General features: G+C 39.9%; 1 protein-coding gene across 8 annotated transcripts in view; it reads right to left on the bottom strand.

Moving 5' to 3' along the window:
* Nucleotides 1–11,002: 11,002 nt before the first annotated feature.
* Nucleotides 11,003–22,587, bottom strand: part of SLC36A3 (solute carrier family 36 member 3) — a 56,698-nt gene continuing 45,113 nt past the window's right edge. For 6 of the 8 annotated variants that reach the window (XM_082620893.1, XM_082620895.1, XM_082620896.1 and 3 more), the window contains 4 exons: nucleotides 20,999–21,097; nucleotides 20,460–20,626; nucleotides 16,254–16,423; nucleotides 11,003–13,275 (listed from right to left, as the gene is read on the bottom strand). In XM_082620893.1, the coding sequence (XP_082477019.1) occupies nucleotides 13,007–13,275; nucleotides 16,254–16,423; nucleotides 20,460–20,626; nucleotides 20,999–21,097 (705 nt within the window). In that variant the 3' untranslated portion in view covers nucleotides 11,003–13,006. The remainder of the gene's footprint in view (nucleotides 13,276–16,253; nucleotides 16,424–20,459; nucleotides 20,627–20,998; nucleotides 21,098–22,587) is intronic. The other 2 variants (XM_082620892.1, XM_082620894.1) reach the window with 1 other exon arrangement.

Raw genomic sequence — 22,587 nt, 5'->3', positions numbered from 1 at the left:
TCCTGCCCCTAGGTTCTTCAGAACCTTTTTTTTTTTAGATTCCATATATATGTGTTAGCATATGGTATTTGTTTTTCTCTTTCTTACTTCACTGTATGACAGACTCTAGGTCCATCCACCTCACTACAAATAACTCAATTTTGTTTCTTGTTATGGCTTAGTAATATTCCATTGTATATATGTGCCACATGTTCTTTATCCATTCATCTGTTGATGGACACTTAGGTTGCTTCCATGTCCTGGCGATTGTAAATAGTGCTGCAATGAACATTGTGGTACATGTCTCTTTTTGAATTATGGTTTTCTCAGGGTATATGCCCAGTAGTGGGATTGCTGGGTTGTATGGTAGTTCTATTTTTAGTTTTTTTTTTTTTTAAGGAACCTCCATACTGTTCTCCATAGTGGCTGTGTCAATCTACATTCCCACCAGCAGTCCAAGAGGGTTCCCTTTTCTCCACACCCTCTCCAGCATTTATTGTTTGTAGATTTTTTGATGGTGCCCATTCTGACTGGAATAACATCTCAGGATTTCTGGAGCTTCTTTTCTGGGCTGTTTCTGCCAGAAGAGTTTGTGGCAGTGGGACAGGCGAGCTGAGGCGATGCCAGGGACTGACTCTTCTGTTTCTGTCTCCTGTGCTGCTTGTTATCTCAGCTTCATTCTGTCTCATCACCATCCAGCTTCCTTGGTTGTTTTTTTGCCTTCCCATTGCACTGTGACCTCTCCAGCCCTTTTTTCCCCCTCCTGGATCTTTGAGTTGAGCATTATTCTCCCAGTCGCATCCTTGCACCGAAAGAAGCTCGGCAGTTTGGTTAGTCTTTGTGTGCCATGCCATGCTCTCGGCTCAGATGCTCCTCCAAGTCTTGATGGGGGGCAGTGAGAGGTTGTGTGGGGAGATGGTGAGAATCTCAAATCACAGGGAAAAGTGAACTTTTTAATAAATGGTGCTGAGCCAAATGGAAAGCCATTTGGAGAAAGTTGAAATTAGATCTATACTTAATGCCATATGCAAGAATAAACTCCAAGTGAATCCAGGGTCTAAGTGTTAAAAATGAAACCATACAAATACTAAAAGGAAACATGGGTGAAACATCCAGAGGCAATAAAGACTGATAAATTTGACTACATATGAAAAAATTGCTTGGCAAGAAACACCAGTCAAAAGACTGGAAGAAGATATTTACAGCACATATCATAGACAAAAGGTTAATAATATTCCTACTCTAAAGAACTGTCAAGGGATCAAAAACCTGGTAGAAAAACTGGGAAAAGAATTGAACAGACAAACTCTCACACAAAGGTATAAAAATGACCCTTAAACATGAAAAAAATGTTGAAACTCACTTCAAGATCAGAAAAATGTAAATTGAAACAATATTGACATAACATTTGTCATTTCTTGGGTTGGTAAAAAATAAGTACGCCACCACAACTCAACAGGCAAGGCTGTGTGGAAACAGGTCCTCTCATACACAGCTGGTAGGAAAGCAAACTGATTCAGTCCTTGAGGGGAATTTGTCAGTGTTACTTGTCATGTAATTTGTCAGTTACCTGTCATGTAAGAAAAGAGTGTAAGAAAAATAGACATGTGTCTGCTCATTTGTACATAAGGAAAAATGAGACAGAAATTAATGAATTGATTATTTACAGAGAGTAGAAAGAAGAGGGAAATGATAACAGGTTATAAAGGATGAAGAGGATGGGATACTTCTGAGTATATCTTTTTGTGTATCTGACTCTTAGAACCATATAATGTTTCTGATTCCCAAATCATCATTAAAATCAACCAGGAGATAAGGGAAATTTAACATGGAATACAAACTAACAAAACCTATTTCAAATGAAAACCTATTTCAAATAATACAACCACACTGAAGTGGGTGGGGAAAAAATACAATTACAGTATTTTGATGGGGTACTATAAAGCAACAGAAAAAAGGAACTGCACACAAATACTGAATGTACTCTAATTAGTCAATTAGTTTTTTCACAGGAGTAGCAGTTAGCAATTTTGAAAGTATTTCATGTGTATGTTAGGATTGAGAAAATGAATAAGTATATTATGGACACTGAGAGCATAGGGGCATATTGAAAGGGCACAGGAACCGACCTGAGCTCTCAGTGGCCAAATCTTGGACAACTTGAGCAAGAAAAGAAATATTGACAGTAATAGGTTATAATCCATTGAATAAACATCCTTGAGTCCATACACAACAGAATCCCAATTAAATGTAGAAGAAATGGCAAAAAAATGGGGAAAAAACAACATCATTAGGCAAATGCCATTGTAAGAATTGTTGCAGACAAGAAACATCTATGTGTGCTAAAATTATTGGATAAATGTATGAGGAGAAACAGGATTTTGCATGGTCTCAAGATATCTCCTTACAGGATACAATTACAAAGGGGAAAATATAGTGGAGAAACCTAGCAGACACCACTTAACCAAGTGATCACATTTAACATCACCAGTAATAAGACATACTGACATCGTGCCCTTCCCAATATGGTGCACTGATAAAGGACAGTGACACTTCTCTGGTATTGCCCAAAACATATAATCTCAATTTCATCACAAGAAAGATCACACAAACCTAAATTGAGAAAGAATACAAAATAACTGGCTAGTTGTCTTCAAAAGCATCAGGGCCATGAACAGTAAGGGAAGACTGAGGAACAGTCACAGATTAGAAGAGAATATAGAAATTTTGAGAACTTGGATTGGATGCTGGATTAGAAAAAGGACCAGAAATAGGATTTCACCAGTGTTAATTACTTAGTTTTGATCACTGTGCTCTGTTTGGGTAAGATGTTAACATTATTGAAAGCTGGGTGAAGGGTATATGGGGACTCTATTATTTTTGCTACTTTGAAGTTTTTTCAAAATAAAAAGTTATAGAGAAGCAAGAAGAACTACAATCCTGCAGCCTGCGGAACAAAAACCACATTCACAGAAAGACAGACAAGATAAAAAGGCAGAGGGCTATGTACCAGATGAAGGAACAAGATAAAGCCCCAGAAAAACAACTAAATGAAGTGGAGATAGGCAACCTTCCAGAAAAAGAATTCAGAATAATGATAGTGAAGATGATCCAGGACCTTGGAAAAAGAATGGAGACAAAGATCAAGAAGATGCAAGAAATGTTTAACAAAGACCTAGAAGAATTAAAGAACAAAAAAACAGAGATGAACAATACAATAACTGAAAGGAAAACTACTCTAGAAGGAATAAATAGCAGAATAACTGAGGCAGAAGAACACATAAGTGACCGGGAAGACAGAATGGTGGAATTCACTGCTGTGGAACAGAATAAAGAAAAAAGAATGAAAAGAAATGAAGACAGCCTAAGAGACCTCTGGGACAACATTAAATGCAACAACATTCGCACTACAGGGGTCCCAGAAGGAGAAGAGAGAGAGAAAGGACCCAAGAAAATATTTGAAGAGATTATAGTCGAAAACTTCCTTAACATGGGAAAGGAAATAGCCACCCAAGTCCAGGAAGCGCAGCAAGTCCCATACAGGAGAAACCCAAGGAGAAACACACTGAGACACATAGTAATCAAATTGACGAAAATTAAAGGCAAAGAAAAATTATTGAAAGCAGCAAGGGAAAAATGACACATAACATACAAGGGAACTCCCATAAGGTTAACAGCTGATTTCTCAGCAGAAACTCTACAAGCCAGAGGGGAGTGGCATGATATACTTAAAGTGATGAAAGGGAAGAACCTACAACCAAGATTACTCTACCTGTCAAGGATCTCATTCAGATTCCATGGAGAAATCAAAAGCTTTACAGACAAGCAAAAGCTAAGAGAATTCAGCACCACCAAACCAGCTCTACAACAAATGCTAAAGGAACTTCTCTAAGTGGGAAACACAAAAGAAAAGGACCTACAAAAACAAACCCATGACAATTAAGAAAATGGTAATAGGAACATATATATTGATAATTACCTTAAACGTGAATGGATTAAATGCTCCAACCAAAAGACACAGGCTCGCTGAATGGATACAAAAACAAGACCCATATATATGCTGTCTACAAGAGACCCACTTCAGACCTAGGGACACATACAGACTGAAAGTGAGGGGATGGAAAAAGATATTCCATGCAAATGGAAATCAAAAGAAAGCTGGAGTAGCTATGCTCATATCAGATAAAATAGACTTTAAAATAAAGATGTTTACAAGAGACAAGGAAGGACACTACATAATGATCAAGGGATCAATCCAAGAAGAAGATATAACAATTATAAATATATATGCACCCAACATAGGAGCACCTCAATACATAAGGCAACTGCTAACAGCTATAAAAGAGGAAATCGACAGTAACACAATAATAGTGGGGGACTTTAAGGCCTCACTTACACCAATGGACAGATCATCCAACATGAAAATAAATAAGGAAACAGAAGCTTTAAATGACACACTAGACCATACAGATTTAATTGATATTTATAGGACATTACATACAAAAACAGCAGATTACACTTTCTTCTCAAGTGCGCACAGAATATTCTCCAGGATAGATCACATCTTGGGTCACAAATCAAGCCTCAGTAAATTTAAGAAAACAAATCATATCAAGCATCCTTTCTGACCACAACGCTATGAGATTAGAAATGAATTACAGGGAAAAAAATGTAAAAAACACAAACACATGGAGGCTAAACAATACATTACTAAATAACCAAGAGATCACTGAAGAAATCAAAGAGGAAATCAAAAAATACCTAGAGACAAATGACAATGAAAACACGACAATCCAAAACCTATGGGATGCAGCAAAAGCAGTTCTAAGAGGGAAGTTTATAGCTATACAAGCCTACCTCAAGAAACAAGAAAAATCTCAAACAATCTAACCATACACCTAAAGGAACTAGAGAAAGAAGAACAAACAAAATGCAAAGTTAGCAGAAGGAAAGAAATCATAAAGATCAGAGCAGAAATAAATGAAATAGAAACAAAGAAAACAATAGCAAAGATCAATAAAACTAAAAGCTGGTTCTTTGAGAAGATAAACAAAATTGATAAACCCTTAGCCAGACTCATCAAGAAAAAGAGGGAGAGGACTCAAATCAATAAAATTAGAAATGAAAAAGGAGAAGTTACAACAGACACCGCAGAAATACAAAGCATCCTAAGAGGCTACTACAAGCAACTCTATGCCAATAAAATGGAAAACCTGGAAGAAATGGACAAATTCTTAGAAAGGTATAACCTTCCAAGACTGAACCAGAAAGAAATAGAAAATATGAACAGACCAATCACAAGTAATGTAATTGAAACTGTGATTAAAAATCTTCCTACAGGCTTCCCTGGTGGCACAGTGGTTGAGAGTCCGCCTGCCAATGCAGGGGACATGGGTTTGTGCCCCGGTCTGGGAAGATCCCACATGCCGTGGAGCGGCTGGGCCCGTGAGCCATGGCCACTGAGCCTGCGCGTCCGGAGCCTGTGCTCCGCAACGGGAGAGGCCACAACAGTGAGAGGCCCGCGTACCGAAAAAAAAAAAAAAATCTTCCAACAAACAAAAGTCCAGGACCAGATGGCTTCACAGGTGAATTCTATCAAACATTTAGGGAAGAGCTAATACCCATCCTTCTCAAACTCTTCCAAAAAATTGCAGAGGAAGGAACACTCCCAAACTCATTCTATGAGGCCACCATCACTGATATCAAAACCAGACAAAGATACTACAAAAAAAGAAAATTACAGACCAATATCACTGATGAATATAGATGCAAAAAGCCTCAACAAAATACTAGCAAACAGAATCCAACAACACATTAAAAGGATCATACACCATGATCAAGTGGGATTTATCCCAGGGATGCAAGGATTCTTCAATATACACAAATCAATCAATGTGATACACCATATTAACAAACTGAATAAAAACCGTATGATCATCTCAATAGATGCAGAAAAAGCTTTTGACAATATTCAACACCCATTTATGATAAAAACTCTCCAGAAAATGGGCATAGAGGGAACCTACCTCAACATAATAAAGGCCATATACGACAAACCCACAGCAAACATCATTCTCAATGGTGAAAAACTGAAAGCATTTCCTCTAAGGTCAGGGACAAGACAAGGATGTCCACTCTCACCACTATTATTCAACATAGTTTTGGAAGTCCTAGCCAAAACTGTCACTGTTTGCAGATGACATGATACTATACATAGAGAATCCTAAAAATGCCACCAGAAAACTACTAGAGCTAATCAATGAATTTGGTAAAGTTGCAGGGTACAAAATTAATGCACAGAAATCTCTGGCATTCCTATACACTAATGATGAAAAATCTGAAAGAGAAATTAAGGAAACATTCCCATTTACCACTGCAACAAAAAAAAATAAAATACTTAGGAATAAACCTACCTAGGGAGACAAAAGACCTGTATGCAGAAAACTGTAAGACACTGATGAAGGAAATTAAAGATGATACCAACAGATGGAGAGATATACCATGTTCTTGGATTGCAAGAATCAATATTGTGAAAATGACTCTACTACCCAAAGCAATCTACAGATTCAATGCAATCCCTATCAAATTACCAATGGCATTTTTTATGGAACTAGAACAAAAAAATCTTAAAATTTGTATGGAGACACAAACGACCCCCCCCCAAAAAAAAATTAAAAAAAAAAGTTGTAAAAATATACTGCTGAAGTTTCTCTATGACAACTGAGAAGTGTTATGATATAGAAGCTTATCGGGAATGGCAGAGCCTGGGTCAGTGGGTGAAGTCAGGGAGGGTTTTCCTGAGGAAGTGATAACTGAGATCTGACAAATGAGTAGGAATTAAGTAGGTAGAGAGAGGCGGGAAAGAGTTCAAAGTGGAGGGAATAGCATATGCCGAGGCCCTGCAGGGAGGAGGAGCTGCTTTTTGGAAACTGGACAAAGGCTGGTGAGGCTGGAGGGAAAAGGTGCTATTGCAGGAAGCAGCGAGAGAGGTGGGGAAGGACCAGATCACAGGGCCTGTGGTTCACGTGTGAATCTCCCTGACCGGCAAGTCCAACTTCCTAAGTTATGGTCCACCTGAAAATTTTCCCTTAAGAAAATTTTCAGTGCAATTTCATAGCAGTGCAATTTCCCCTCCAAGTGGTGTCAGATGCCAGGGAGAGGTTCTGCGCTCCCCCGCCCCCCTTTTTATAACCTTAGAGCTCAGATCAGGGTATTGCTTGAGGCACTCCTTCATGGGTTTGAGTCAGGCACTGTCTGGACATTGTTTGCTAGTCACAAATCTTGTGAATCTTTAGAGTTCTCTGTCAGTTTCATTCCCAGGGTCATGGTGGCTTATACGCCACTCATGTCACTTGTGTCCACTTTGTAGCCAACTCTTAATGCCTCAGTTTCTCATGGACAACTTCTGCTGCCACCCCCACGCAGGGCTTGTGTTGCTTAGCAATCTCAACTCTCTCATTCCTCTTTCTTTCGATGGGTTGTTGAAGATCCGAATTCAGCCTCCCTTTAAAGTGGTTTTGTATATCATTCCCCTCAATGCCCCAACCACAGTCCATCTCAGTCATGTTGAGACAGATCACATTCGTGGAGCCAAGAAATGCAGTGGGAGATGATTCTGAAGGTTCTGGGGGTCAGGAATCCCCCTACAGCCTCTGTATCCTCCCAGACATCTCTATTCCAACTACCAGGTCCCAGTTTTTGCCAAAGAAGCACATGGCAGCAGAAAATTCAGTATACATTGATGAAACTGGAAAGGCCAATTTGGGTCCTGTCAGTGCTGGCTGCAGTCAGTAAGTGTGTTCTGTACCAGTAATATGGCGGCCTGCGTTTCCTTGTCTGGTAGCTTACCTCCCTCATCTGATTTTGCATATTGCCCCATTTTGCATTCAAACCTTAGTGCCAGGGCTGTCTATCCACCATCTGCAGATTTATCAATGCCACAAGAAGCAAATAGTCTTGCCTTCCTTTTTCCAGAGGTTCTTTTGCAACCCAGGGTCTATTTGTTTCATTGGGTTTGTGATTGCTCCTGAAGTTGCATGCAAAATTTAGTGTGTATGCATATATGTGAATTTTATGGAAGGAGGATCCATGGATTTCATTAGAATCAACAAGGTGTATGACCCCTCCAAAAGTTATAAACCACTGTGTTATATTCATTTTATTGTTATATATTCTATAGTAAGGCTTCCATATATTCCCTAAAGCCTCACCTGCTCCAGGCTCATGGTCTGGGTCCCCAAAGAGCAAAGATCTTAATATTGGCATATAGCTTTCTTATGTAGTGATAAGATGCTCCTCTCCACCGCCCTTTTCTTCATGATGCCATGGCTACTTCACATCTCTTCTGAGAGGTTGTTGCTTGACATCTGGCCATCGGTAAATGAATGAAGACGCATTGCAGGATGAGAACTCTGCTAACCCCAGCTGGGATTCCTGTTATTTTAGGCCATAGAACCAAAAATCAAATAGAAGGTGAGGTTGAAAAGTGATGTTACCTAGAAATACTCATTATACTGTAAATTTATGCTTTGCCTACTTTCCTGTATGGGAATTATAGTTCACTATAAAATGTTTTTTAAAAGTGGTGCTTCCATTAGAGTGAAACATCATTAAAATTTTCCCTCACATGAAGTTTCTTTAGTTATAAAATCAACACAGGGACTTCCCTGGTGGTGCAGTGGTTGAGAATCTGCCTGCCAATGCAGGGGACATGTGTTCGATCTCTGGTCTGGGAAGATCCCACATGCCGTGGAGCAAGTAAGCCCGTGCGCCACACTATTGAAGCCTGTGTGCTGCAACTACTGAGCCCATGTGCCACAACTACTGAAGTCCGTGTGCCTAGAGCCCGTACTCCACAACAAGAGAAGCCACTGCAGTGAGAAGCCTGCGCACCGCAACAAAGAGTAGCCCCCGCTCATCGCAACTAGAGAAAGCCCGCATGCAGCAACAAAGACCCAATGCAGCCAAAAATAAATAAATAATAAAATCAACACATTATTGTGAAAATTGCAACAACACAGGTAAGCAAAAGAAACAAAAAAACAACAAAAAAAACCCATAAAATTTCACTCATAACTGAACCCACTTGGAGAAAATTCCTGTAACATTTTATGTTGTGCATATCCTTCAAAACTGTTTGGCTATATGCATATGACTGCTTTTTTAAAAGGAACCAAAATGGCATCATGCTTCACTTTCTATTTTTCACAGCTTCCAGTTATAATTGTTATATAATAAAACTGTACATACTGTACAATTGAATAAAATTTGACATATATATACACACCTGGGAAACCATCCTCACAATCAAAATAGTGAACATATTATCGATCATTTATGAAAGTTTCCTCATGCCTCTTCTCACCTCTCTCGCCTTCAAGCAAACAGATTTGCTTTCTGTCCCTACAGACTAGGTTGCATTTCCTAAAATTTTATATGAATAGAATGATACAATTTGTACCTTTTTTTAAAAAATCTGGATTCTGTCACTCAATATAATTATTTTAAGATTCATCCATGTTATTGTGTGCACCAACAGTTTGATCCTATTTATCACTGAGTTGTATTCCACTGCTTGGATATACCACAGTTTGTTTACCCATTCACCTGTTGATGGGCATTTTGGTTGTTTCCCACTTTTTGCTACTGTAAATAAAGTTACCATAAACATGTATGTACAAGTCTCTTTTTTTTTGGCCACACCACACAGCTTGTGGGATCTTAGTTCTTCAACCAGGGATTGAACCCATGCCCTCAGCAATGAAAGCTTGGAGTCCTAACCACTGGACCACCAGGGAATTCCCTGTACAAGTCTTTTTATAGGTAGAAAATTCCTTTTCTTTCAGGTAAATACCTTGAGGTAGAATAGGTGGATCATGACAGGTGTGTGTTGAACTTTTAAAGAAACTACCAAACTGTTTATCAAAGTGGTTTCACCATATCCATCCACAATAGCAGCATATGGGAGTTCCAGTTTCTCCACATCCTTGCCAACACCAGTATGGTCAGTCTTTAAAATTTTAGTCATTCTAATAGGCATAGAGTAATATCTCATCGTGGTTTTAATTTGAATTTCCCTAAATACTAATGATGTTGGGACATCTCTTCACATGCTTATTTACCATCCATATATCTTCTTTGGTGAAGAGTGCATTCGTATTTTTTTGCCCGTTAAAAAAAAATAAGTTGTTTTCTAATTGTTGGACTTTGAGAGTGCTTTATGTATTCTGGATATGAGTATCTCATTAGACACAAACTTCACAAAGATTTTCTCCCACTTGGTGGCTTTTCCTTCCATCCTCTTAACAGTGCCTTTTGAAGAATAAAGGTTTTAATTTTAATGGAATCCATTATAGCAATTTCTTCTTTTATGGATTGTGCTTTAGGTGTTATATCTAAGAAATCTTTGCCTAGTCCAAGGGTCACAACATTTTCATCTCCTATATTTTCTTCTAACAGTTTTATAGCTTTAGATTTTACATTTAGGCCTAAGATACATTTTAAATTGATTTTTTTTGTATGTGATGTAAAATATGGATCCAAGTTCTTTTTTTGATGGGGGTTGGGGAGAGCATAAGGATTTCCAATTTTTGCAGCACAACTGCCTTGAAAAGGTGATTCTTTCTCCACTACCTTGCCTTTGCCTCTGCACCTTTGTCAAAAATAAGTTGCTCACATGTGTGTAGAGTTATTTCTGGACTCTCTATTCTGTCCATTGAATTATGTGTCAATTCTGGCACCAACACCATGCAATTTTGATTATGGTAGCTTTGTTATAGTTCTTAAAATCAGATAGTGTTAGCTCTTCAACTTTGTTCTTTTCCAAAGAATATTTTGGCATTCTAGGTCCTTTGCAGCATTTCCATATGAATTTTAGAATCAGCTGGTCAATTAAAAAAAAAAAAAACCTTGCTGAATTTGATGAGGATTGACAAGTATAATGTGTCTTCTGAGCCATGAACAAGGTGTATCTCTCCATTTATTTACATCTTAATTTCTTTTAGCAATATATTATAGTCTTTATTGTACATGTTTCATATCTTTCATCAGATTTATCCCAAATTATTGCATATTTTTGGTGCTATTTTAAGTGCAATTTCTGATTGTTCCCAGCTAGTACAGAGAAACACAACTGGATTTCATACATTGACCTTATATCCTGAAACTTTGTAAAATCAATTAGTAGTAGTTTTTTTGTAGGTTCCATTGGATTTTCTACATTGATGATCATATCAACTTCATATAAAGACAGTTTTACTTTTTCCTTTCCATTCTGGATGACTTTATTTCTTTTTGTTGCCTTATTTCACTGTCTAGACATCTGGTACAAGACTGAATAGAAGTGGTGAGAATGCACATCTGTATTTTGTTTTTGATCTTCAGTCTTTCCTTATCAAGTATGACGTTAGCTATAGATTTTTCACAGATGTTTTTTTACCAGTTGTAAAAGTTTCCTACTATTCCTAGTTGACAAGAGTTTTATTCTAGGAATAGACATTAGATTTTGCCAAATGCTTTTCTGTATATATTGGGATGATCATATATTTTTCTCTTTTTAGTTTGTTAATATGGTGAATTACATTGATTATATTGATTTGCTAAAATTTTGTTTAGAACTTTCACATCTATGTCCATGAAGGATTTTGGTCTGTAGCTCTATTTTCTTGTAATGTCTTTGCCTAGTTTTGGTTCACAGAGTGTTTTAAACCAGTTTTTTTTTTCCATTGATAAATCACAAATATATTTGCATATCAATAGGTGCAGTTTTGCAGTGCTTGGGGTCATCACAGAATTCTATTCTGGATGAATCATAATTTAACTTAATGTTGGATATTTGTTTCCAACATAAATAATGCATACAATTTTGCAAACATAGAAGATTCTTAGGATAAACTCCCAGAAGTGAAACTGGGTCTGAGGGCTATTCATTTTAAAACTTATGTATTATAAAAATTGTCCTTCAGAAAAGCCATAAAAATGTATTCTGCCATCTGCAGAGTATAAGATTGTTTTTCCAAACCCTTACCAAAACTAAGTATTATTTTTAAAAAGGTCAGTAGTCCTTGCACATGATGAAATCCTTTCCCTCACACAAACTGCTCATCCCTTTTAGCCTAAATCAGCTCTAAGTGGCCTTAAGATATCCGAGAAGATGGGGGTCGGGTGGGGGGGAGAGAGAAAAAGAAAGAGAGAGAGAGGTGATGTCCTTCTCAGTAGGGAGGTCACCATAATGAAAGATTGCTAAGAAATGTTTTTATCCCTTAACCTGCTTCTGGTATGCTTGTGTCTCCAGGGCAACAGGGTAACTTGCTGACAGAAAACCCTTCGATTTTCACACATGTGTTAAAGGATAAATTCATTTCTTTTTTTTTTCACTTTCAGAATATCAGAGCTGGAAGAGCCTGTAACAGCCAATTAATCCAATCCTTCAATTCATAGAATGGGAAAGTGAGATGGACAGGGAGAGAAACTTGTCCAAGATCCCACAGGATAAAAATTAAAAAAAAAAAAAAAGATCCCATAGGAAATCAGTGTCAGAGCTATTGGTTAGAAAAAGTACTGCTAAGTACTATTTTTGTTCTGTGACTCTTCCACTTAGAACCATACCTAAATAGAAACTCCTCTTCCCTCAACATACACTTTTCTAAACCTGATGCTTTAAGGGTAGTTACTGCAGAATAGAGAAAACAACTCCTTTTGCATTTATATTTTTGCTTGGTCTCTGTTTCCAGGGATATCATGGGCAAATGGCATCCTTTTTCCCATAAAATGAGGCTGATAATACAAATGGTTGAATGTGGTTTTAGTTCAGAGGTACAAAAGGTCTCCAGAGAAATCCAAAAACCAGAAAAGACATAGCCTGAGAGGTATCAGTACTGACTTGTGTCACCTACCTTTCTCTTGGCAAGATAAAGAAGCCACTAATTAATATAGAGATGTTGGGGTTTGATGAATTTATATAACATCCACAATAGAAGTCAAATTGGGGATGGGAGTAAGGAAGAACTATCAGAATAAAAATAGATAATTATGTATAGACAGCTGTGGAGTTGGCTATGGAATAGTTGATGGGTTGGATCAACGCATAGAGGGCTTGGTATGTTCCAAATACACACCCCAAAAGGCCCAGGATGCTGATCATGATGTCTTTTGCAATGGTGACACAGCTCATGTCTTCAGGGTAAAAGGTGATGAGCTCCAGGAAGGGCGGGATGATGAGGGCCAGGGCACTGCTGCTCACGGAGCCCACCAGGGAGATGACCAGGTCCAGGCGGGGGATGAGGATGGCTGAGACACCTGCGGGGAAAAAAGAAGTTTAGAATTGCTGAACGTTCCTGCAGGAAGGGAGCCCAGAAACAAACCATTTCTTTGGAGACTTGTGTAATTCTACAGGTGCCTGACAGACCACTGGAGAGGTAGGAAAGGAGCCCATTGTGAACTGGAGCAGAACAGGCACTGTGGCTCTGGACTCCCACCTCTGTTTTAGCTGCCAAAACATGCTCTCCTTTTCTGTTTTATCTATTGGGTTTTTCACATATAATATTTATTGAAAAGGATCCTCTACTACCTATCTATTATAACCTTGTCATCACAGAGCTGGGGAAATCTAGAGCTCTAGAGGGAATGGGTTGTGCCCAAGGTCACACAGAGCTGAGATGAGAAGCCACTGAAATGTCCAATCTAAGGCCCTTTCCACCCTACTAGGTTGCCTCTAATGTACGTGAAAGAACTTGATATACAGTAGGTGCTTGATAAATGCTTGACTCTTGCCCAGGCACTGCATCTACAGTGAATATGTACTAATCTACGCAATATAGTCGCTGTCTAGAAGCAAGGATGGATAAACAATGAGAGATGGCTCTGCTGCTCTCAGTCTCTCAACCACTGGTTTTCCTACTCTTAGAAGGAAACTGGTAATTACGGAGAATATAAAACATGCAGACAGCATTAGGCGGCTCACTCACCACCTCTTCTCTTCCATAGACACTCTTAGATTTCCATCTTTTATACATACAATGAACATATATCATGGATTTTCGAGGGGAGTCCAATTTTGATAATATTTGAATGAATAGACATAAATTATGTGACAACTTTATACAGCCATATGATTTTCCTATGAATAAATTAGGGAAAACCAGTTCTGGAAAGCACTCAGACTAGCTTTCTGGGTCTTGAAGAAAACATCACCTCTTTCTGAAATTGCTCCAGCACATCTAATCAGAGAACAAGAGAGACTCATAGACTCTCACGGTTGAGAATCCATCACCTCTCTGATGGGATGATCCTCATCCACAGCTTTCCTTTATCAGATATTTAATAAATTGCTTACTGGAGGAAGTACAGAGAAAATTCAGTGTCTGTTCTTTAGGAGAGCTCATGCAGGCAGGGCAGAGAGAAGACACGCTCAAGGAAAAGCTATAATGCAAGGTGGACTGGAGGAGTGCTCTAGAAGGGTCAGATCTGGTCATGCTAACCCATTGCTGTGGGCCCTTCCCCACTGCCTGATCTCCTTAGCACAAGGTCCCTTAGGACTTGGGTCCTGCCAAATCCTCTGGCTTCGTGTCTTATCACTCATTATGCTTTCAGTTCTCCAGAGAGGCCATATGTAAGCACTTGCCTCCAATCTGTGCAGAGCCTGCTCACTGCACGTGGTACATTCTCCACTGCTCCACCTGCCTCCTAATTATCTTTTAGATCTTAACTGAAACATCACTCCAGTGGAGAGGACTTCCTGACTTGGCCCAGCCTAAGTTATAGGACCTTCTCAGGTGCTCTTAGGGTAGCCTCTTCTTACAGTCTTAACTATCCTCTGGTACATCACTGTGTACCATCTTAACATTCATCACAATGTGCTATAATTATTTGCCTGCATATATTTCCCACTCAAACTATAAGCCTCATGAGAGCAGGAGCCATGTCTTTTTCATGATTCATTATTGTATCCCTAGCATCTAGCACAATGTCAGGCACATAGTAGGTGTTCAACAAATGATTACTGAATGAAGGATAACAGAATTGACAGATGAATAAAAGAGGAAGAAGTGGTCATTCAGCACAGAACAGAAGCAGGACATGTCATTGAAAGTCAGCTGTCTCTAGTGATGCTCTCTCCCTGATACCAAGTGGCCTGAACTACTCAGCGTTTCTCTTCAATGTACACCCTTCCTATTGGGAATGATTTCAAAACAATATATTTACAGGTTCCTGATGTCTTGGTACAGACTGGGAACTCTCTGTAACAACACCTTAAGCCAAGCAGGTATGCTGTTTCTGCTTATAGAACTCCAGTTATGTGGAATATAGCATCTGGTAGTATATTGTTCTGCTGGTCTGCTCCAAGATTTACACACTTTCTCCTGACCCTGAACTGAGATGGGATTCCCTCAACTTTAAATGCTGACTCCTGGAGACTTTAAAATGAAATTTGCTCTCTCTCTTGCACAATAATCCCACAGGTGTTTGAGAACAGATATAGAATTTCCCCAAGCCTTTGCTTCTCCAGGCAAAACCTCCATAGTTCTTTCCCTCATTCTTCATGGGACACCTGTTTTGATCTTCTTTCTCTGAATATGCTTCAGAGAAAGAGTGTCCCAGCCCTGTTCACAATGTTTCCCAAACATCTACAATGGCACCTGATGTAGAATGAATGAGGTAATGAATGGATGAATGAATGGAAGGAAGCAGGAAGGAAGAAAGGGAGGGACAGAGGAAGGGAGGAGAAAATGACTTCCAAGACTGTAACAAATTAGCCCCTTGGGGTTTTTCTCTATAGTTAAATACCACTTTAAGGAGACTTGACCTTAATTTATGATAGGAAGGAATATGGCACAATGCAAAACACAGACTTTGGTGCTACACAACCTGCATTCAAATCCCAGCTCTGTCGCTTAGCAGCTGTTTATGATGTGAGCATGTTACTTAATTTCATGGGTCATAGTTCCTTCAATTGGTAATATTACATAGTTAGGCTGTCATGAGTATTAGATAATGTCAGTGCTGTGCCTGACATATAGGAGGCATACAGGAATGAATAAATGACACTTCTTTCTCCCTCAAACCAGTCAATGTATTCTTTCCATGTGTAGACAGTAGAGATTACTATAACATTTACTATGTGACAGTTCTGTTAAGCCCATTTTTCAGTTGGAAAGTTGCGGTTCCGGGAAGTGAAATATCTTGCTTGGCTAGTGGCCAAGCCAGTGATGGGGGTAGCTGTCAATGTGGCTCCCGGCCACAGCTTTGGGCAAAGAGAGCCCTTTTATCTTACTCACAGATCAGACAGACCAAGGCCGTGCGGACAGACAGGTCTGCAAACAGCACCCAGCTCTCTGACACCTGGGAGATGACGACGGAGATGATGATCTCAGCTGGCACGTGGAACGGGAGGGCGTAAGTGAAGAAGATGCCGATGGAGTACATCAGCTTGACCGACTGGTACAACCTGCAGAGAGAGGGACAGCACGTGAAATTCAATGTGGCTCCTGGGCAGGGCCGCACAGGACTCATCCACTGCTTGGAAGCTGGGACTTGTTGAGTTATAGAACTGCCTAACTTCCATTGACTCAGCCTGACCCGCCTCCAGAGCCACCTGGGAAGCTTACTAAAAGTGTACATTCTTGGAGATTCTCATTCAATAGGCCTGTGACTCAGGAATCTGTGCCTTTTTTCTTTTACTTTTTAAAAAAGGTATACCTGTATGGAGTAAAATTCACAGTACAAAGGTCATACCAGGACTCCCTCTCACCTTTGATTCCCAGTCTCCAGTTCCTCTCTCCACAGGCAACTCTTCGAACAATTTTCTTGAAGCCCTTCCAGAAATAGTGTAGATACAAACTTACACAGAATGTAGGTACACACACACACACACACACACACACACAAGCATCCTCTACACACCATTGATCTCTGTTTTTAGTCATTAAATATTTCTTAGAAATTGTTCCCTATCAGTACACACAGATACATAGATCTGGCTCTTCTATTTAATAGCTGCTTGATATTCCAATTGCATGGATACACTATAATTTTTTAACCAGTCTCCAATTAATGGATATTTAGATTATTCCTAGTCTTTTGCCAGTAAACAATGCAGTAAAGAATATGCTCGTACATATACCTATGCACATACAGTATACGACCCCAGAAGTAAAAATGTTGGGTAAAAGTATATGTGATTTAATATTTTGATAGCTCTCAGAAAAGGGTACTGTCATACACTGTTGTAAATTAGTGCAGCCACTGTGGAAAACAGTATGGATGTTCCTCAAAAAACTAAAAACAAAACTACCATATGACCCAGCAGTTCTACTCCTGGGTATGTAACTGAAAAAAAAAAATTAAAACACTAATTCAAAAAAATACATGTACCCCCATGTTCAACGCAGTGTGTATATACATATATATATGTATGTATACACACACACACACACACACACACACAGATACACACAATGGAATACTACTCAGTCATAAACAAGAATGAAATTTTACCATTTGCAAAAACATGGATGGACTTGGAGGGTATTATGCTAAGTGAAATAAGTCAGACAGAGAAAGACAAATACTGTATGATGTCACTTATATGTAGAATCTAAAAAATAAAACAAACTAACGAATATAACAAAAAAGAAGCACATTCACAGATATAGAGAACCAACTAGTGATTAACAGTGGGGAGAGGGATGGGGGAGGGGCAAGATGGGGGTAGGGGATTAAGAGATACAAACTACTGTGTATAAAATAAATGAGCTACAGGATATATTGTACAACACAGAGAATATAGCCAATATTTTATAATAACTATAAATGGAATATAATCTTTGAAAATTGTGAATCATTATGTTGTACACTTGTAACTTATATAACATTATACATCAACTATACCTCAATAAAAAGAAATAAAATAAAAAATAAAAGTTTGATAGCTCTTGACATATTGCACATTTGTTGTCCCAGCATAATGGAGTGCTTGCTTCCCTCCATCCTTGGCAAAACACGGTATGTGAACACATGCTGGTTTGTGCTGTTGTATTTTGTAAAATTGGCATTTCTATGATTATGAGGGAGACAGAGTAGCTTTTCAAATATATAAAATGTCACTTTCTGAGTTGCCTGTGAACTGTTTGCTTGGGCCCATTTCTCCTTGGGTTGCTGGTCTTTGGTTATTGGGAGGGGATATTTGTTCATTCCTTTTTTTTAATATATAACTATGTTTATTCTTTTTTTTTTTTTTTTTTTTTTTTCTGTACGCGGGCCTCTCACTGTTGTGGCCTCTCCCGTTGCGGAGCACAGGCTCCGGACGCACAGGCTCAGCGGCCATGGCTCACGGGCCCAGCCGCTCCGCGGCATATGGGATCCTCCCAGACCGGGGCACGAACCCGTATCCCCTGCATCGGCAGGCGGACTCTCAACCACTGCGCCACCAGGGAGGCCCTGTTTATTCTTTTTTAATGATATTTTATTTATTTATTTTTGGCTGCATTGGGTCTTCGTTGCTGTGCGTGGGCTTTCTCTAGTTGTGGTGAGCGAGGGCTACTCTTTGTTGCAGTGTGCGGGCTTTCATTGCTGTGGCTTCTCTTGTTGCGGAGCACGGGCTCTAGGTGCGCGGACTTCAGTAGTTGTGGCACGTGGCCTCAGTAGTTGTGGCTCACGGGCTCTAGAGCGCAGGCTCAGTAGTTGTGGCGCAGGAGCTTAGTTGCTCTGCGGTATGTGGGATCTTCCTGGGCCAGGGCTTGAACCCGTGTCCCCTGCATTGGCAGGCGGATTCTTAACCACTGCGCCACCAAGGAAGCCCTGTTCATTCCTTCTTTAAGGCTCTTCTGGAGAATCTCATCACCAGCCAGGTTCAGAGAAGCTGTGAGGTCCTCACGGCATCCGATGCCCGTTTTTTTCCAGCTGATATCCCAGAAGGAAAGCACCCGCCCTGCCCAAGGTAGCTAGTGGCAGCCCGAATTACCCAGAATAAGAACAGCATATTAGGCTGATATTTTATTCGTGTAAAATAAGTCACAACTTCAAAGAAATTCCATGTTTATTATCTCATCTCGTCATTACCACAACACAGTGAAGTGGGTGGGACTGGTCACATTTTTCTCATTTTACAGCTGTGGCCTTATGGGAAATGAATGCCCCACCATCCTACTCACTTCCAAAAGACCGAGGCTGTGAGGAGACATAGCAGTGATAATAGCTAACATGCAATGAGCACTTACTGTGTGCCAGACAATTTTCTAAGCATTTTATGTATATTAAGCCAATTCACCCTCACAGTCACTCCCTGAGATAGCATGGCGGTCATTTGCGCTGCTCGCCAAATACCTCCCAGTCTTCCAGACACGTGGTAGAATTTCACTTCCCTGCCTCTTGGAGTGAGGCATGGCCACTTGCTTTGACTGATGAAGTGTGAGCAGAAGAGACATATGTCACTTCCTAGAGAAGCTTTAGCAGCTTCATGGTAAAGGGTATGATTCAATGTGCCCTTTGCCATGGAAACCACCAATGTTTCAGGGAGTGGTTATTCCATCAGTCTGGGTCTTGGAGTGCGGATGGTGCAGAGTTGAGCCCCAGCCATCCCATAATGGACATGTAGCATGAACATACAATTAAGCATTTGTGTGTTCAGCCATTGAGATTTTGGAGTGGTTTATTTTATTACCAGAGCATAACCTATCCTGACTGATACAAATAGGCGAGAGTATTATCCTTATTTTATGGAGGATGGAAATGAGGTCTGCAAGATTAGGTTAGCTTATCCAAGGTCATGTGAGAGCCAGGATCAAATCCCATTGCTCAGGTGTAGAATCTGTGCTCTTAAACACTTGGTTCTACTGACTGCTTAGTCATTCTGCACCCAATACTGCCAGAATAATGACAATAGCTAATACTCGATGAATGCTACGTGCCAGTCCCCAAAACGCTTCCTGGATGAATGAATGAATGAATAAGTGAATCAACGACTGAATGCAAGAACTCCAGTCCAAGAACCAAGTGGGGCATAGCAATGGCAGCTTAGGCCCATTTCTGGAATTGGGGTCCTGAGTAGCAGTCCACATGCAGGCCCCTCAATCATTACTCTGGAGTTATACTTTTTGTTGTTGCTATTTCTGTTTCATAGACACTCCCAGATCATTCCTGTTTGATAGCCTGTGAACCACAGAGTCAGACAGATTCAGTTTCAAGTTTCAAATTCTCATGAACAGTGTGAGCTGGGCAAGTTACTTACAGCCTCTCCACATATCAACTTTCTTATCCATTCAATGGAGTTGATAATAATAATGCTAACCATAGGGCTGTTGAGAGAATTAAATAAGATAATATACAATGCCTGGGTTATTAAACGTACCTGTTATTATACTACTAATACTAGCAGTTAGTATTTGTTGCTAATGGTAACTCAGGGATGCCACATTCTGTTGCTACGACTCAGACCCTGTGACTCCCCTCCCCTTCCCCCCAAGCCCAGATGGGCAGGGACTTACCAGCAATTGGGCAAGTTGAGGGTGATGCTGGCCTGGGTGTTCGACCCAAACTTCATGTAGCCCAGTGTCCCCAGGCAGATGTAGAGGACGATGACAAGGGACATGCCCAAGTACAGAACAAAAGAAAACTGCTGTGGATGCTTCATCTGGTTTTTGAGAGACAGAACCTAGAGATGAAAGGAGGTTGAGAAAGAAAAGGTAGAAAGAAAGTTAGCAGGTTCCCCCACAAGCACAGACATCCTTCTCCAGGAAGCCCAGAGTCAGGAAGGGGCCACACCCCCTTTCATCTTCTCCCACATTTTCTACAGCCAGGAGTGCCCCACTCCATCTGGGCTGATGGTAAATTCTCACTCAGTTTTCAAGGCTTGGTGTGGTGTATGGGGCAGGTGGCACCCTGTAAATGGGTACTGACCTTCCCTTCCACCAGGAGATCATATTCTGCATTTTTCATAAATACTATTATTTAGACACCTAGAACAATGACTGGCTTTCATAGAGAGCACTAGGGACCATTCCCTCAAACCCTACACCCATCTTACCATACCGACGCCTTCAAATGTGAAGATGGCTGTACCGAAGAACAGCAAGAAAGTCTTCCAGCTTGCCATCAAGGGTAGGTTCCTGGGATCTGGAATCTCCTGAAAGGAAGTACAAGAAGGGCATTCATTGTGCCAAGGTGGAGAAGTCACCCCAAATCTGGTAGAGAGCTGGGCTTGCCCGACATCAACAGAGACAGTGTTAGAAGCACCCATGAGATATCTACAGCTGAGTCAGCCTTCTCAACTTTTAAACAAGTTACTTATTTTTATTGTGGTAAAATATACATGGCATAAAAGTTACCATTTTAAACACTTTTAAGTGTATAATTCAGTGGCATTAAGAGCCTTCACATTGTTGTACAACCATCACCACATTCCAGCTCCAGAACTTTATCATCATCCCCAGCCGAAACTCTGCACCCATTAAATAATAACTCCCTATTACCCAGCCCACTGGTAACCCCTATTCGACTTTCTGTCTTTATGAATTTGACTATGCTAGGTACCTCTTACAAGTGAAATCATATAATATTTGTCTTTTTGTGGCTGGCTTATTTCACTAAGCATAATGTTCTCAAGGTTCATCATGTTGTAGCATAAATCAGAATTTCATTCCTTCTTAAGGAATACATTGTATATATTTACATTTTGATTTACCACATCTTTACATGTGGTGAAAATGGAACCCAGGGAGATGAAGGGAACTGTCCAAGGCCACTCTGCAAGTGAGTGGCACAGCCCAGATAAGAATTCAGGTCTTCTGTTTTCCACTTCTCTAATACCTCTTTCCCATCACTTCTCTCAGAGCCGTGGTCTTCTGGCTGGCACAGTAGCTATCACAGATCTAGATGGAATGATTATTTTAATAGACCCTTGTGGGAAGAATAATGTCTACATCCTAATCCCTGGAACCCTGAATATGTTACATTACATGGCAAAGGAGAATTAAGTTTTCAGACTGAATTAAGGTGGCTAATCAAGCTAATTTTATTTATTTATTTCACAGTATTATATATTATATTTGAGAAGGAATTATTCCTAAGAGATTCATGTCATCCTTGAGATAAATGGGAATTTCCAAATATTTCAAATCCAAGTTTGGGAATACAATTGGGAGAGTACGAAAGTGACAAAGGGAAAAACTCTTGGATATCAGAGTTATCACAAAACTTAAAGGTGAGTTACGTGAACTGTATAGAGTCAAAATCAAAGTAGAAATTCCAAGAAAAATAGAAGAGGCATGTTCTACTTCCACAATCTGATCAAAGACTGGCAACACTGGGCTCAGGCTTTGAGCTCTGCTATCACAGGCACTTCTCAAGCCCTTAGGACAATAGGACCTTTTATAGTTTCCTTTCCAAAGAGCAATTTCAGGCCCCTCTTTAAGTCTTTATTTCTCAGACTAGATGGAGGGATTCAGCATGGGTGTGATCACAGCATACATCACTGAGGCTACTGCACTTGAATGTGAGCTGTGAGCAGCAGAGCTACTGTACACTCCTATGCCTCTCAGGAGACAACTGAGAGGTGAGATGCACAGGTGCATAATGCTTTATACTTCCCCTGACGCTAATTTTAAAATAACGAGG

Source organism: Mesoplodon mirus, assembly GCF_964341445.2.
Source record: "Mesoplodon mirus genome assembly, chromosome: 5".
In the NCBI taxonomy this organism is placed as follows: domain Eukaryota; kingdom Metazoa; phylum Chordata; class Mammalia; order Artiodactyla; family Ziphiidae; genus Mesoplodon; species Mesoplodon mirus.
This window is presented reverse-complemented; position numbering and strand designations above follow the sequence as displayed.